The sequence below is a fragment of the Haliaeetus leucocephalus genome, unplaced genomic scaffold (genome assembly GCF_000737465.1).
Source record: "Haliaeetus leucocephalus isolate CR32 unplaced genomic scaffold, Haliaeetus_leucocephalus-4.0 Scaffold306, whole genome shotgun sequence".
NCBI lineage: Eukaryota > Metazoa > Chordata > Aves > Accipitriformes > Accipitridae > Haliaeetus > Haliaeetus leucocephalus.
Window position 1 is genome coordinate 1,597,742 of NW_010972742.1, and position 14,662 is coordinate 1,612,403.

General features: G+C 43.1%; 1 protein-coding gene across 1 annotated transcript; it reads right to left on the bottom strand.

Moving 5' to 3' along the window:
• Nucleotides 1-28: 28 nt before the first annotated feature.
• On the bottom strand, nucleotides 29-14,229 carry GSN (gelsolin). The gene is made up of 17 exons (XM_010570755.1): nucleotides 14,027-14,229; nucleotides 12,572-12,773; nucleotides 11,463-11,617; nucleotides 10,168-10,329; nucleotides 9,775-9,924; nucleotides 9,401-9,490; nucleotides 7,986-8,118; nucleotides 7,435-7,523; nucleotides 6,406-6,621; nucleotides 5,436-5,569; nucleotides 4,540-4,630; nucleotides 3,894-4,064; nucleotides 2,776-2,950; nucleotides 2,370-2,494; nucleotides 1,753-1,830; nucleotides 982-1,042; nucleotides 29-505 (listed from the first exon to the last, which is right to left on the bottom strand). The coding sequence occupies exons 1-17, from the start codon at nucleotides 14,159-14,161 to the stop codon at nucleotides 336-338; spliced, it is 2,337 nt and encodes a 778-aa protein (XP_010569057.1). The 5' UTR covers nucleotides 14,162-14,229; the 3' UTR covers nucleotides 29-335.
• Between the last annotated feature and the right edge of the window lie 433 nt (nucleotides 14,230-14,662).

Below are 14,662 nucleotides of genomic sequence, written 5' to 3' on the forward strand. Positions count from 1 at the left end.
GTGCAAAAGATGGCACAAAGAAGGTTTCGTTTTCTAAGGTGTATTTGTTTCAAGCAAGTTCAAATGTGGGATCTACAGCTTCTGTTTAATCTTTTTGTAACAAATCCCACCATTTCTATTCTTCATGTATTCCATACAAGCTTTATTGTATTAAATATAATCAAAGCAAGGAGGAGGGTCAGTGACTGGTCATGATTGTTTTCGGTAATTATTGCACAGCTAATTGGCTATTAACATCATTGCCTTGTTAACACGCATCCTGCAGGAGGAAGTAGCTCTTGAAGGCATTGAAGGCACTAAACTTGCTCCATTTAAAAAAAGAAAAAACTTGTTACTCAGACATCCACATCTGCCATTGCTCTCTGTAGAGGATCGACAGACCAGTAGTCATCATCCCAGCCCAGGAACCAGCCGGAGAAGGTTGGCGGCTCCAGCCCTTGCTTAACGACTGTGATTGGAGTTCTCTTATCTCGGCTGGCCGGATCAGTTTCAATGTACCGTTTAGCTGAAAACACACAAGTAGAAGACATCTCAGAGAGTGCAAGTCTTAGGGAGCAACAGTTGTAGCTGTAGCTAAATGGATGCTAGAGATACAATTTCAGATCATCCATTTAAACAAAAACCCACAAAAGCATTCACACTATGGTTTTACCTACACCTATTAGAAGACTGGCGCTTGTTTGTAGAAAACTGACATCAGGATTATAAAAACGCTGTAATACAGCGGCAGGCTACACCCGCTTACCCACACAAGGATACTTGTTCAGTGCTGGGGGTTGAGCACAGTGTGTCTGACTACTACAGCTCTTTATGCTGATCTTGGGGATCCTCCTGTCTTGAGAAATGTGATCTCTTTGATCACAAGATTGAATTTTACGTTGTGATTAAGGTAAGTTTCTCAGCATATTAAGTTGCCTGCCTTACAGTCAGATAGTGGGAAAATAAGAATCTGATAGTTCAGAGAGGAAAATGTGACATTACCAGATTTCAGCGCCTCAGTCTTTTCTTCTTCTTGGGCATCTTTCCCAATCCATACAAAGACCTAAAGATAAAAAACCCCATATGAATTATTTCAGCAACAATCGATTTCTTTATGAAAGAAGGGATAACTTAGACAAAGTCTCAGTGAACAGAGTACAACAAAGAACAAGAACGTAGTCATGTTGGTGTGCCTGGATTGTTGACCTGCGTGATTAAAGCTGTTGGTAGATAATGAGAAGCTTTTTGACTGCATTTTAGCTACATAAATTCTAGATATGTGAACAAATTAATACACTAGCTCAACATCAGGAAAAACAAGCAGATGTTTGAACATTTTTACATAAAACATATAAAATTCATCTCTAAGTTGCCTTTTAGCTGATCTGTGCACAGTCTGTTATTGAAAAATAACAGAAAATATGTCAGTATTTTAAACTGCTGAATCCTGACAATGGTTCACAGTCCTCCCCAGCCAGGAGAAGCATGCTGCCCTCAAGAAGTTTATAGACTGGGGTAGGACATATGATCCACAACAACCTATTTTCTTCAGCCCTTAAGCTAACCAGAGAAGCAGCAGGACACCAACTCTTTCCTCATGTTCCGGGTGCAAGTTCTCTTCAATGTCACTAGTGAGGTGATTTGTTCTCAGGCCTGAAGATGAAAGAACTCTGTAATGCAATGACTCTTCCAGCTATTGTAATTTGGATCTCAACCTCCAGCCCATTTGTGCACATCGTTTGCTCCTCTCCTCGCTAGGTAAATGTGACATACCTGATCCCATGTGTCAAGGAGCATAACGTCATCTGTAGCAAGGTCCTCCTGAGTCAGATCTCCAGGAACTTCTTCAATCTGGAAAACACAAGGTTAAGATGAGCACATGCTTCAAATGCCATTTTATCTTTACAGGAGAAATCCAGTTCACAGAGGTTCTAGTTTCACCTCTCGTTGGTGAGATGCATTAAGCTGGACACCAGCACGGTATTTGACCGTGCAACTCGGGCTATGTCACAGAAGTGTTCTTAGATCACAGAACACAAAATCAGTCTCTATCTACCTAGAGAAACTGTCACTCACACCCAAGACTTGTAATGCTGCCTCTTTTTACTTGAAAAATTCATGAGTTAAAATTTGAGGAGTCTGAATGCTCGTTGTTAACTAGGGGAGGACCAGTTTGATGCTTCAGAAAGTTGCTGTGCTGACACAACAGTGCAACAGAACTAGCTGCTGTCTCTGCAGAAAAATGGTGCTGATGATGCTTTCCTTCCGGAGGTAACACTGCGAAGGAAGGTATGGCATAACAGACTCTTGGTTGGCTCAGAGCAGACTGGGACTGAGTTTCTTCCACTTTGTCAGATGGATGTTGAATTTTGACTGTCTTAGATACTCACAGTGAAGCGTCCACTCTTGTTGGAGCATGCAAAAAGACGAGGGGGGTGAGCATCCATCTTCTTGTCCTTCAGCCGGGGAGAGGTACGGTAAGGAGCTTTTCCACCCAAAGCTGCCCAGAAATTATCTGCAAAAGAGAAGGAGATACTGATGCTTCAACTATTCATGGAAACCACGGTAGCAGTATGGTTTGGGTAGGACTTGAAGCACTCTTCTATGTCAGAAAGTCCCAAAGGCCTACAAACATGAGTGCACTGTTAAACATAATGAAGATACTGTGGAGAAGCCCCTCAGTGCCTGTGTCCACATTTCCTTGTTCTGTGAGACAAAAGAAAATATCCATGAAATAATTACCGAGAATGTGCAGCTACACAGAAATGATCTCGGACTCCATTGTGCCTCCCTCACCTGGCTCTCTGCCTTCAGAAACCTGTACTGGGCGAGCTCCCAGCAGCTTCAGCAGCTCTTGTGCTCCTGATTTCTCAGCATCGCTGGCTCCTTGGCCAACCCAAAGGTAAGCGGCAGAGGGAGTTTTCAGGACAAAGGCATCATTGGAGTTCAGCTGACTGGCAGTAGGATCCAGCTGAAAAGAAAGAACACTGCGCGTGTCAGATGTAATTGTTCTCTACAAAGAGTCCATTATTTCAAAATAAAAATCGGTACCTATCGTTGAATAAACTGCAAATAAATAAGATATTCCATACAAACATGTAAGGCTATAAGACATGTTGTATATTCACCTATATCTGAGTGATGAGGTAGACTTAATCATATGAGAAGCGTAAATAAATCTGTGTTTCTGTGTGTAATCTACAGATACATATGACCTATGGCAAGAATGCTTGGATCGGTCATTTTGCCAGTCTTTATGGTTATGACAGGAGATTTAAGAACTTGCTGGGGAGACCACTGTAGAGCAGTATCCCTGCTGCTGAGGCTGATCAATCATTAATGTAATTTCCTCTATGTCAACAAGGACATGCCATCCTGAAGCCAGAAACTTAGGAAGTTGCTGCAGACGGTACTCTTGCCTCACCTGTAGCTATTGACTAGGATTTAGTCTCTCTTTTGTTGCTGCACCCTGGGGAGGGGTTGTGTGCATTTTCTTTCAAAGGAGTGGGGCTCTTGACCCGTGTCCCGGCACAAGTTCTATTTGCTTATGGGGTATTTAGCACTTTCTGACTTCAGGATTACTGTCACACAGGCTTAGAACAAGTCACAATGGCCAGATCCTAGTGGTTTTCAACAGTGTTTGAAAAGTATCATAGTATGCAGGGTGCAGCATCTAGGGGGGACTTTAGAGAAAATGGCTTAAATGTATTCAAGGTAGTATTTATAAACTAATTAGAAAATAATGATTATCACTACTTATCTATGGGAAAAGAGGAATCTTTTAATAGTTGTAAAGTTTTCAAAATGTGTTTCATTTTACATCAGAAAGCTCAATTTGGCCCTTGTTCTGTTCAAAGGGATCATGTTCCCATCCCTGTGCATACAACATGGAAGTTGACTTGCTTTTCACATACCTCTACTGCTCTGGTAGCTCCCGAGGTGCTGGATCGGACCTGGAACAGGCGCGTTTCTGCAGGTGCTGTCTGGCCTCCTTCCCTAGAGGTTCCACCCTTGTAAACGATCAAGGGCTTTCCACCAAACATACTCATCAGATGAGGTGGCTCTTTTCCTTGCACTACTCGTTTCTAGAGAAAAAGAAACTTGCTGTCAGTTTTAAGCTGCTGCTGAAAAGCAGCACAAGATATACCAGAAAAGGCCTTTACAACCATCTTTCCAGCTGGAATATTCCTAGCTTGTCACAGGAGCTTAGCTACTGCCTCCCACAGAAAAGCAGACCAGTGTTTAAACTGAACTCTCACAATTGCCATTTCGTTTTAATTGCTGAGTGATCCACTGGCACAGAGGTAACAAGTAACAGTTGTAAAAAACCTTCTGTCTCATACAGGCCACTTGTAAAACTTCCTTGCATAATAGCTAGTATGAAGGTTAGGCACACAGCCACTCCATAACACCTACACCATGGCTGGAGGCTGCCACTTGACTGGGTTTCTTCGCTGCCAATTGGTATCATATAACTATATAACTATGACTATATATATATAATTTATTCTCACAGTGTTGGGTTCTTTTGGTTGGTTGGTTGGGTTTGGGTTTTTTTACCTGCACAGGGCTTCCTCCCAGCTCCTCATCCAGCTGTACTGTGAGGAATGCAGAGGTCGCAATTTCATCTTGAGTGGAATCAGCACCCTGCCTGAAGGACAAGGCAAAATTTGAGTTTTATTTTCAGCCATTGTCCACACACATACACCCCCCTTACAGAGATCAAGAAGAGGTAAGAAAAACCTCTGTTACCAAACCTCTGCAGTACTTCATTCAACATGAAGAAATTCATTATGCTATATTGTAACACAGTGATTACAGAGGGAGATAGGAATGTTTTCTAGATAACAAGCACAGATTCTTTCTTATCTTCATGCCCATCTGCCATTATCTTTCTAACACCTAGTTTAAAGACATGCCTGTTGGTACTGTTACCAGGAACTACACATGCAGCCCCTATACAGACTGCGTCCTTTCTGGTTTCAGTTCGACAGCTTGCCTGTGCCCTCTCTGCTTGCTGACGAGCAGGAAGAAGACCACTGTGAGACTGCCTGCTGAAAAACTCCTCTTTAAGGGCATGGTCTGGGAACTGTAACAGTCACAAGCCACCAGCCAATGTGGCACAGTATCAAAAATTAGTTACAGTAGTCTCAAAAAATGTAGGAACTCCACAAAAAGAACTAGAGCTTGATCCAAAGAAGGGAGTAACTACTGCTGGGAAAAAAAGGAAAAAAAAAATACCAGCACAGTAATTCCCCCCATTGTCCCACTTCAAACAAAACATTCCAGACCTCTGGTATTGTTTGGTTTGCGAGGGAAGGTTATTCAGGGTGAAATTTTATCCCCTGAGGATCCTCTGTAAGTGGGAACCTCCAGTGACCCATTTTCGCAGAAGTGGAATCTCAGCCCCACATAGCCCCAGTGTTTCCTGACTTGCATCAGGAAAACTTTCTTACCAAGTGTAAATGATCTGTCCCTGTTTTCCACCATGCTGGTAATTGTACAAGATAATATAGCTATCCCCTCCATAGAACTGGCCATATGTCGAAGGATCCACTGGCACTTTCTCTGACCCTTCTATTCTCCAAATCTAGAAAAGGAGAGGAGCAGAAATATTCTGAGTTCAACGCTGACAGCAAAATAAGCGGACTTTCCTAACAGAGCGCCTGTTCCATTTTCTTCCCAAATTCAGCCTCACAGAACTTGCAGTCCTGCAGCCCCACCTGCTGGGGAACGCTGCTAAAAACCTGGCATTCCACAGCCTGCAGCCAGGTCGGGAAGCAGGGCACATCCAGCTTATCCTCTTGGGAGCTCCTAACCCTTAATGGGATTCCACCAGAACCACTGGAGAGAATGCGAATCAGACTATGAGCACTGCCAGCACTGATGCCCATTTTGTACCTGACATGATCATTTCAATTTCTCTCAGTTGGACGGTCAGGAATAGAGCTTTCTGACTTTACTGGGGACTTCTGAGAAGTCTAATGTTGGCTGGGACCTCTGCAGGCTTTTGGACAGTACCCAGCCCTTTCAAGCCCACCTCCACCACTGCTTCTATGTGCAAATGCATGCATCCAGCTGCATGAGATAGGTGCTCTGAGACAATCACCTATCACATGTGTGATGGCAACAGCTAGAATAACAGGGAGGAAGAGGAATGAGGAAGAAGTCTGGGTCCACACTGCTGGGTGAAGGATTGCCCCAGGGAAATTTTGGGGTCAAAATTAACAGCTCAGCTACACCACTTAGATGCAGGGCTCCCAAGACCCTGCTGGTATTTCTGGTGTTAAAAATTCACCCAGCACTTACAAAACTGCAGCGTTGATGACTCTCAGGCCTCCCTTTGTCTCGCTGCTCTTGCAGGAATGCATCAAGTAGCAAAGAAAATTCTGGAAACCTTCCCAAAGGGATTCTGACACTGCTCACCTGTTTCCTGCCAGAGCCATCATCCTCCATTCCATGCTGGGCGGCCATGGCCTTGGAGGTGTGCAGAGTGGCAGCATCAAAAGGTACCTTCTCAATCTTGGCAACGTGACCAGAAATGTAAGCCTGCCCCAGTCCTTCTGTCTGGTCCTTGTCCCGCCAGTTCTTGAAGAATTGCTTAAACAAAGGTGTCTCACCGCTCTCCGGGAGGACCTGGACCTGAAACAAATGAGCCATCCCATCAGGAGCAGCCTTGCCTCCCATCCCACGCAACTCCAGCTCTGGCTGCTCCTTGCTTCATGTGAGCCCTGGTTTCAGGCTGACAGAGAACTGCCTGGTCCAACTCTTCTGAGATTACAGCAGTTAAATGCTTGGTGCCAAGATGCAGTACTAAGAGCAATGTCAGGTCTCACTGATGCCATAATCAGAGACACAGCAATCAATATTACCTCCAGCCATTACCATACTGTGCAGATCTTTTCCAAGAGAAAAGACACATGACAAACTATCTGTTTGCTGCTTGTGACCACTAGTTTGAAGGGATCTGTTTCTTTCAAGCCAGTGTTACTCAATCTTTAAGCCTCTGTGTAACGACACCTGGAAGGTCCATACTATTATAACCTACAATATAGATCTCGATATGCTATGGGATGCAGTCAGTCTCAGGTGAGTTCTAAGGGATATTAAGCCTTTAGAATCATCTCCCTAAGAACAAGAAGGGCAGTTTTATCTACGCCTTCTCTTTTGCACTCTTTGGAGAGAGGTCATGGAAAAGATAAAAAAGTATCTGAGAGGAAGAAACGTTAAATACTAGTTGTGTTGGGATAAATGCTATTTTACGGACTGCGTTAGCCCAGGAGAAACACTGAAATATCTCCCTGCAGAAGAGCAGATGACCCAAACCAGGAGCTACTTGAAATACTGCTAATGACGCTTCACATGAGCTGTGCTCTGGAGTCAGTGACCTGTGTGGCAGAAAAGCGACCCCAGTGGTGTCTGGGGGTTTGCCACAGGTGGGCTGCACATCCTTACCTGGGTATGTTTTGGATAACCCATCTTATCAATGAACTCGGAAGCTGTTTTCAGTGCTGCCTTCTTCTCATCAGAGTTGGCACCCTTGCCTTTAATGAAAATAGAGAGAAAAGAGGTCAACTTTTAAAAAGTTCTGCATACCCAGAGAAGAAACTGTCCCAGGTACTTCTACCTTTTGCAAGACTAGGAGGGCCGAGCCTTCCAGCTAGATGATGCCAAATAGCAAATGACAACTGTTCAATCTCTTTTATGCCTTTTGTGATGGCTGAGAGAGCACAATTGCCTTTCTACTTATGATATTAATTTAATTTTTTCTTCCTGGTTCCCAGGACCCTCCCTTTAATGCTCTACACTAAAGACCCTGTACCTCAGCACGTGACATTTCAGATGAGTGTCCTTTCTGAGACAGTTAATGCTATCTAAACTTGCCCTGAAAAGCACCACCACCACCAAGTGTACACTCCTCTACCCAGCTTCAAAGAAACAGGGATTGATAACTGGATAAAGATCCTATATATGCATAATCATCTTCACCTGCACCTCTATTGTACCTTTCCAAACAAAGATCTTTCCGTCTGTGCCATGGTCCAGAATGAAGCAGTCATCTGTATTCAGGGCTGCCTGGGAGAAGGGGTTCTCATCTGCCACCAGGGAGACTGCCATGTTCCCAGCCCCATTGGAGACCTGTGATAACACGGCATGGAGATCAGATAAGGCATCATCTGTTCCCCTCCAGATTCATGGCGATAGTCCAAAACTCAGGGAGTGGAAGGGAAATAAATCTGAATGCATTGGCTGCTTCAGGCACTATTGTTTTTCAAACAGGATACCTTTGACACAGCAACAGGATGACAAAAACATAACACTTACTCTGAAGATTTCAAGTACTTCTAGCAAAGCAGATACTGCTGGGACCAAAGAAAGATTGATCCAGAATGGTAACTATCCTTGCTGCACAAGCAGCCAAGAAATACCTTCTAAAGCAAACCAACAGCACCCAAGAACTGGAAAGGGCAGTCTTGGTAACTGTCAATAGGCCTCCCTGTATCAAGCGGGTTTAGTAATCTGAGTTCCTGTACTTACTAATGGATAAAGATTCAAATTACAAACCATCTTGGCAGATATTCACCACATCATTACCAGAGACTGCTGTAGAGAACATTCATAGAATCACTGAATCATTTAGGTTGGAAAAGACCTTCAAGATCATCGAGTCCAACCATCAACCATGCCCACTAAACCGTGTTCTGAAGTGCCTTGTCTATGCACTTTTTGAATACCTCCAGGGATGATGACTCAACCACTTCCCTGGGCAGCCTGTTCCAATGTCTGACAACCCTTTCAGTAAAGAAATTTTTCCTAATATCCAACCTAAACCTCCCTTGCTGCAACTTGAGGCCATTTCCTCTCGTCCTATCTCCAGCCATCTGACAGAAGAGACCAGCACCCACCTCACTACAACCCCCTTTCAGGTAGTTGTAGAGAGCGATAAGGTCTCCCCTCAGCCTCCTCTTCTCCAGATTAATTCCTCCCCAAAAGTCTTGGACATTCTTCTACACTTACACTAGCTGATGGCAGATGTTACCTTCCAAATCATTGCTTCATCCTGGTTCTCAGGCTCACTGTTTTTAGTTCCTTCCTGTCATCTTCCTAACACAATACATGATAATACAAAGGAAAACTCCCTTTCTCCCCCATTCATTTCACACTCTGCCTTTCCCTCAAAAATTCCTGGAAAGTCCCAGCTGTCTCACTACAGTCAAAAGTGGTGATAAAGACAACAGCACATGGGTATGCAGTGTAAGCAACCAAGGTTCATACATAAAACTTCACAAAAAGCTAACGGCTGAGTAAGGCAGAAGCAGGACTCGGATCACTTCAGTTCCTCTCTGCTATTCTAGCTCCATCTAATTGCGCGAAGATCACTCCATTCTCCACAAAGTTATTTGTCAGGGTTTCTTGTTACCTTATAGAGCTTAGCCAGCCTTCTATTGGCTGTATCAGTTTTGGTGTCATCAGAAGCTCCTGGTGGCAAACTGGGCTTTGGTCCCAGAACCTGAGACAGAGAAAAAACATTACCAGCCAATCCAAGAGGATCTCTGTTCCCCAGATGCTCCAGCCACAAGAACAAGTAGAAGAAACTTTTAGATCAACAACAGTGAAAATATACTCTGATGTTCCAGCGATGCAGAGGACCAAGTCTGCATTGAATTGAGTCTTTATACCACTAACACTTCACATGTAAAGACACATGCTACTGAGCCTATCTACCCATCCCACCCGTTCTTCCACATACCGCCCTTCCCACTCCAGCACAGACAAATGGATGAAGAGAATAACCTGAAGCATTTCCTCCCGCTCTGATCCTTCCTCTGAAACATACACCTTGGCGCGACCATTCCGCTCATTGTCCCGAATCCCCTTGGCCAGGACAGTGGCCTTCAGCCGTTCTTGGCGGTTGCTGTTGGAGCCACACCACTGAAAGATGTTCTGGGGGAAAAGAGAAAGACCGTGCAACTGTCAGAGCATAACAACCCCCCTCTAGACAAGATAGCAGTATGACTGGAACTGAAAGATGTTAAAAGACTGGCTAAACTGTTTCAGAATGCTCAACACTTGAGATAGCTTCAACAGAGTGGGGAGAAAAAAAAAAAAAATCTTTAAGTGAACTAACTAATCAGACATCTCCTGCCCCTGAAAGTCTGCTAAACCTGTCTTTTACATGGTACTTACACTGCCAAGGTCAAGGATGAAACAGTCCCCTGTGTTGAAGCTCTCCCAGGTCACAGGGACCTCCATCGCTCGGACTGTTCGCCTGCCTTTGACCTGCAGAAGCCTCTGCACAGTTACTTCATTGGGAACCACATGTCTGAAGCCAGAAGCCACGCCACCAGCCTAAGGGAAAACAAAGGAACAATTCACATTTGTGCTGTTGCTTCAGAAAAAATGAAACTCCTACTGATTTGCTATCAGTGAGCAATTTTTGCCTCTCACAGGAAAGAGGGTCAGCAGCAGCTTGCAGAAAGAGCTACTGTGCCCAGGCTGGGCTTTTGATAGCATGCATCTATCAATACATCCCAGCTATCCATTCCTGTAATATCTAAGGGACACTGATACAATACAGCTGGAGATCTCCAAATTTGAAGAAGTAAGTAAGTTGAGGTATTAATAGGATTTAGTAAGACTGGTGGGGTAAAGAGTATTTCCATGTATATTATATGACCTGCCTACCAGAAATTATCCCAACCTCAAGATTCACCTTCTCTGCTGATACAGAGACACTTGGAAATACTTATCAATGTAGGCAACAGGAATCATGTCAGTTATCCTCAAAAAAAGCATAACCAAATTAAAATGAATGAAAATAACAACAAATGAGTGGGAAATAAGCAAAACAGAAAGATTAGGAAAGTCTTAGACATGAGGAAATGTAAGCACTTCGCAAGCATTTGACCTGATACCACCTCCCTTGTGCCATCAGATTCCTAACAAATGTAACTGTTCTTGACTGTATGTTTTTACTTCTTCTATTCCACTTTACTGCAATGGCATGGAAGACTAACTCCCACTACTATTCATCTACTTTACCAAAACATTACGTAGGCTAAGGAGGTGGGCTAAGCACAGAAAAAGAGACTGGGAAGGTCAAACTCTGTGACATAAGTGGGGAGAAATTAAATCTGCTAGGTAGGCGTTTCCCATTAACTCAAATTGCTATTTCTTAAATTCATTCCAGACATCTTGGGACTGTTCTTTCCTCTGCTTCTCGAAGAAAAACAAAACCTTGATTCCTAAAATTTCCTGGGGCTTTGCTTGTGTATTATTAATGCAGCCAAACCTCTCCCACTGGGATCTGCTGTTCTCCACCCTGTCAGTTCCAACTCATTGAAAACATCTGGTTGAGAACGGTTTTTAAGCAACTGGAAAAAGGGCAATTCTCATTCTTCTGAGAATTGGGCAGTGGGCAGGATGCCATTTCTTGCAAATTTGATTCAGACTGGTAGTATAAAGACCCCATAATCACCTACCTTGTACTTGATGCCAGATTTGAAGTACCCCAGGAAAGTTGAGGACTCATGGCCTTGCACTTCGCGATGCTGTACAGCCTTCCCTTGAAGGTAATCATCCATCTGGACAGTGAATATGGCAGCTGCCCCACGCTCATCTTGAGAGCTTTGATCTCCTAAGAAATTAAAAGGCAACAACTTCGAGGCAATGCAGGGTTTTTGCCTCTACATTCAACTGCGCAAAAACACCAGAGAGAAAGCAGATTACTGGGAAGTTTAGATTCCAGGAAGGTCTGCAGAATAGCTATTTCCAAACTTTCCTAATAATGACCCCAAAGAGCAGTATAAACAGTATATTTTTCTTGCAGGCTTACCATACCATTGTAACTGCTGCTGCCCCACTGCTTCACAGCTCTTTTATAGGTATCGTTCACTTTTCTTTGCTATTTCACCCTGTCCTGGAAGGAAGCTCACTATGGAGCAAACACACAGACAGATGAATCTGCAGGAAGGCATTATCAGGCTTTATGAAGGCTGTAGATGCTAGCGGGGCACCAGTTCCACAGCAGTTTGCCTCTCTGGAGCTCTTTGGTGTGGAAAACCTATTGACAGATGGCAGGTACGACAAGCCACCACGCAAGTATCTCACATAGCTTTTAACTATGGTATTGTCCAAGAGTCTTGGTTTTGCAGGATATGGAGAAACCCTCACCATGTTACTCAGTGACGTTTACTGCAGAAGGCCAGTTAGGAGGTCTGAACTTCAGGGGGGAAAATCCCACTCATTGAGTCAGGAGGATAACAAGCGACCTCCATCCTTTCATATAGAAAGGATTTCAGCTGCCCCTTTCATCTGAGATCTTGTCTTCTCTGTGAGTCTCTGGAGAACAGGGACTTACTCTGTCATCTGGATCAGAAAAAAGCTATTTCTAAATACAGAGATGGCTGTACTCACTATTGCAGAAACCATTTCAAATACTTAAGGTGAGTAGCGCTATACGCGCCCAAAATTGCATTCTTACTTTACTGCCAGTTCTGCTTTTTATTTCCTTGGACGAGGCTGGTGTAGTGAGAGGAACAGAGTTCACTTTGGGCTCCCAGTTCAGCAGGAGCTCTCCCATCAGACTTACCTAACCAGAAATGCAAGTCGTACTGGAAGTTCCCGCTCCGCTGTTTGATGGTGTTCAGCACCAGATAGGAATCTCCTGAGAAGAAGTCTCCATACAGATTTTTTGGCACTGATACCAAATCAAATTTCTCGATCCTCCAGATCTGAAGGCCAGGTTCCTTCCCAGCCTTCAAAAACTCAGCGTGTTCCACCATGCTGACAGGCTAAGGGGTGAGACAGAGAATGTTGTTCAATATGCATAGTAAAAGGAAGTGCATGTTTAAATTATATTGCTTCTGATCTCTTAACTATTGTTCCAGGCAACAAGTGGAAAGTTTCCTTTCTTCTCTTGCACTGGATTTTGAAAGAAAACAAAAAAAAAAAAAGCAGGGCAGGGGGGAGGGGGTAGTAAACCCCTCTCAATTGATCACTGTTAATTTTTACTTCCAATCAACTCTGCTTCCTGGCTTATTCCTGACTTACTCTTTCCTAGACTCTCTTTTCTCTGTTTTTTGTCTAACTCTCTTGATTTTACTCTACATATTTTCTCTACTAATTTACAGCTTTTCAATATGGCACATAAGTGAAAGACTAATCCCCTTGCTGACTGTTCTTTTCTATAAATGCTGCATGACATTCAAGACTGTAGGAAATAAGCCCATTTTAACTATACAGGTTGTACATCTTGCACAAACATTATTTACAGTTTTCCTAAAACCTGTGTGATCTTACCCAGCTCTTTCTGGAAAATGTTGTGAATATCATCAAAGAGTTAGATAATTAACAGGTTTCTTACATCTCTTCTGTTCTGACATGTTACTTCAGTACTTCTGTGTAACTGCTCCCTTACAGGAATGACACTAATATACACAACATCCTGACCTAAGGACATTGCAGTTTTGGTTTAATATGAGTATTGTCATACTTATGCAGTGTATTAATAATATGCAATCCATTCTTTTAACAAATATAATCAACACTTTTCTATAACTGTATTATAAAAGAATTCACTTTGGTAATACTGTAAGGAAATAAAACATTTCTGTTGTATTGGCAAAGGAAGTTTGTCCGTATATTACAGCATGCCTTTGAGTGGTATCAAGTAACAGGGAAGAAAAAAATTAAAAAGTTGTATTAGAAGCATCCAGTATTTTGACAAAGAAGACAGTTCACAGTAGCTGATGGACAAAAGTACAATATGCTCAGCTTTCAAGGCAGAAATAAAGAATGTTACAAACTAGAAAGCAAAACAGCAAGTTAGCTACCAAAGTGATTCCTAAGCTAAAATCAAGTATCAAAGATGGAAAACAATGAACTTTTTATCATTATGATTCCAGTCAGCCTGACTCCGTTTCTCCCAAACTCCCACTATAAAATTGGACAAACTCCTTACAAAGAGTTAAAAGAAAGTGTGACTCTTACAAGTAATTGAAAGACAGAAGTTTTTCAATGTTTAATTGTGATGTTAATCACTTACCACAGCTGAAAGCACAACAGCTGCTGTAACAACATATCCAAGCCCTGCAACAGACATGGAGCTAACACAGTTCAGCTTCAGAACCACTGTGCAAAAAATGGTGAGAAAAATATAATTGAAGTCCTGTTTGCCCATTTCTAACAGCAAATGGGCTTCTCCCTTCTTCTGCAGAATCTGTAGGGAGTCCCAGCTCCCACCTCCTCTTGCTGCTAGTGAAAATGAACTGCAGAAGCCAATCTTTTATCAGGGACAAACACGCCCACCCCCTCCGCAATATAGGGGCGTAACATGTTTGTGCAAACAGTCCTCTTGGAAGTCTCAGAGACTCCTTCAGCCACTTGCAGACGCTTAATCCCAGCAGGCAATAACTCAAGACAATATGCTATCCATTACAGCCAACAGTACAATTATGTTCAAACAAGCCAAATATCTAGTCATAAGGCCAGTGAGAGAGGAAGAAATTAACAGACATCAGCAACAGAGGCAACATTCTGTCAGCTGAAAACTGCAAATAAATGGAAAGTTGATGAGACGCAGAGGAACAGAAAGGCTGTTCCAGATGGCAAGGGCTGCAGAGAAAGAGATTTTGCAGATGAGAAGAACAGAGAAGCACTGAAGGGATACAACTGAATAACC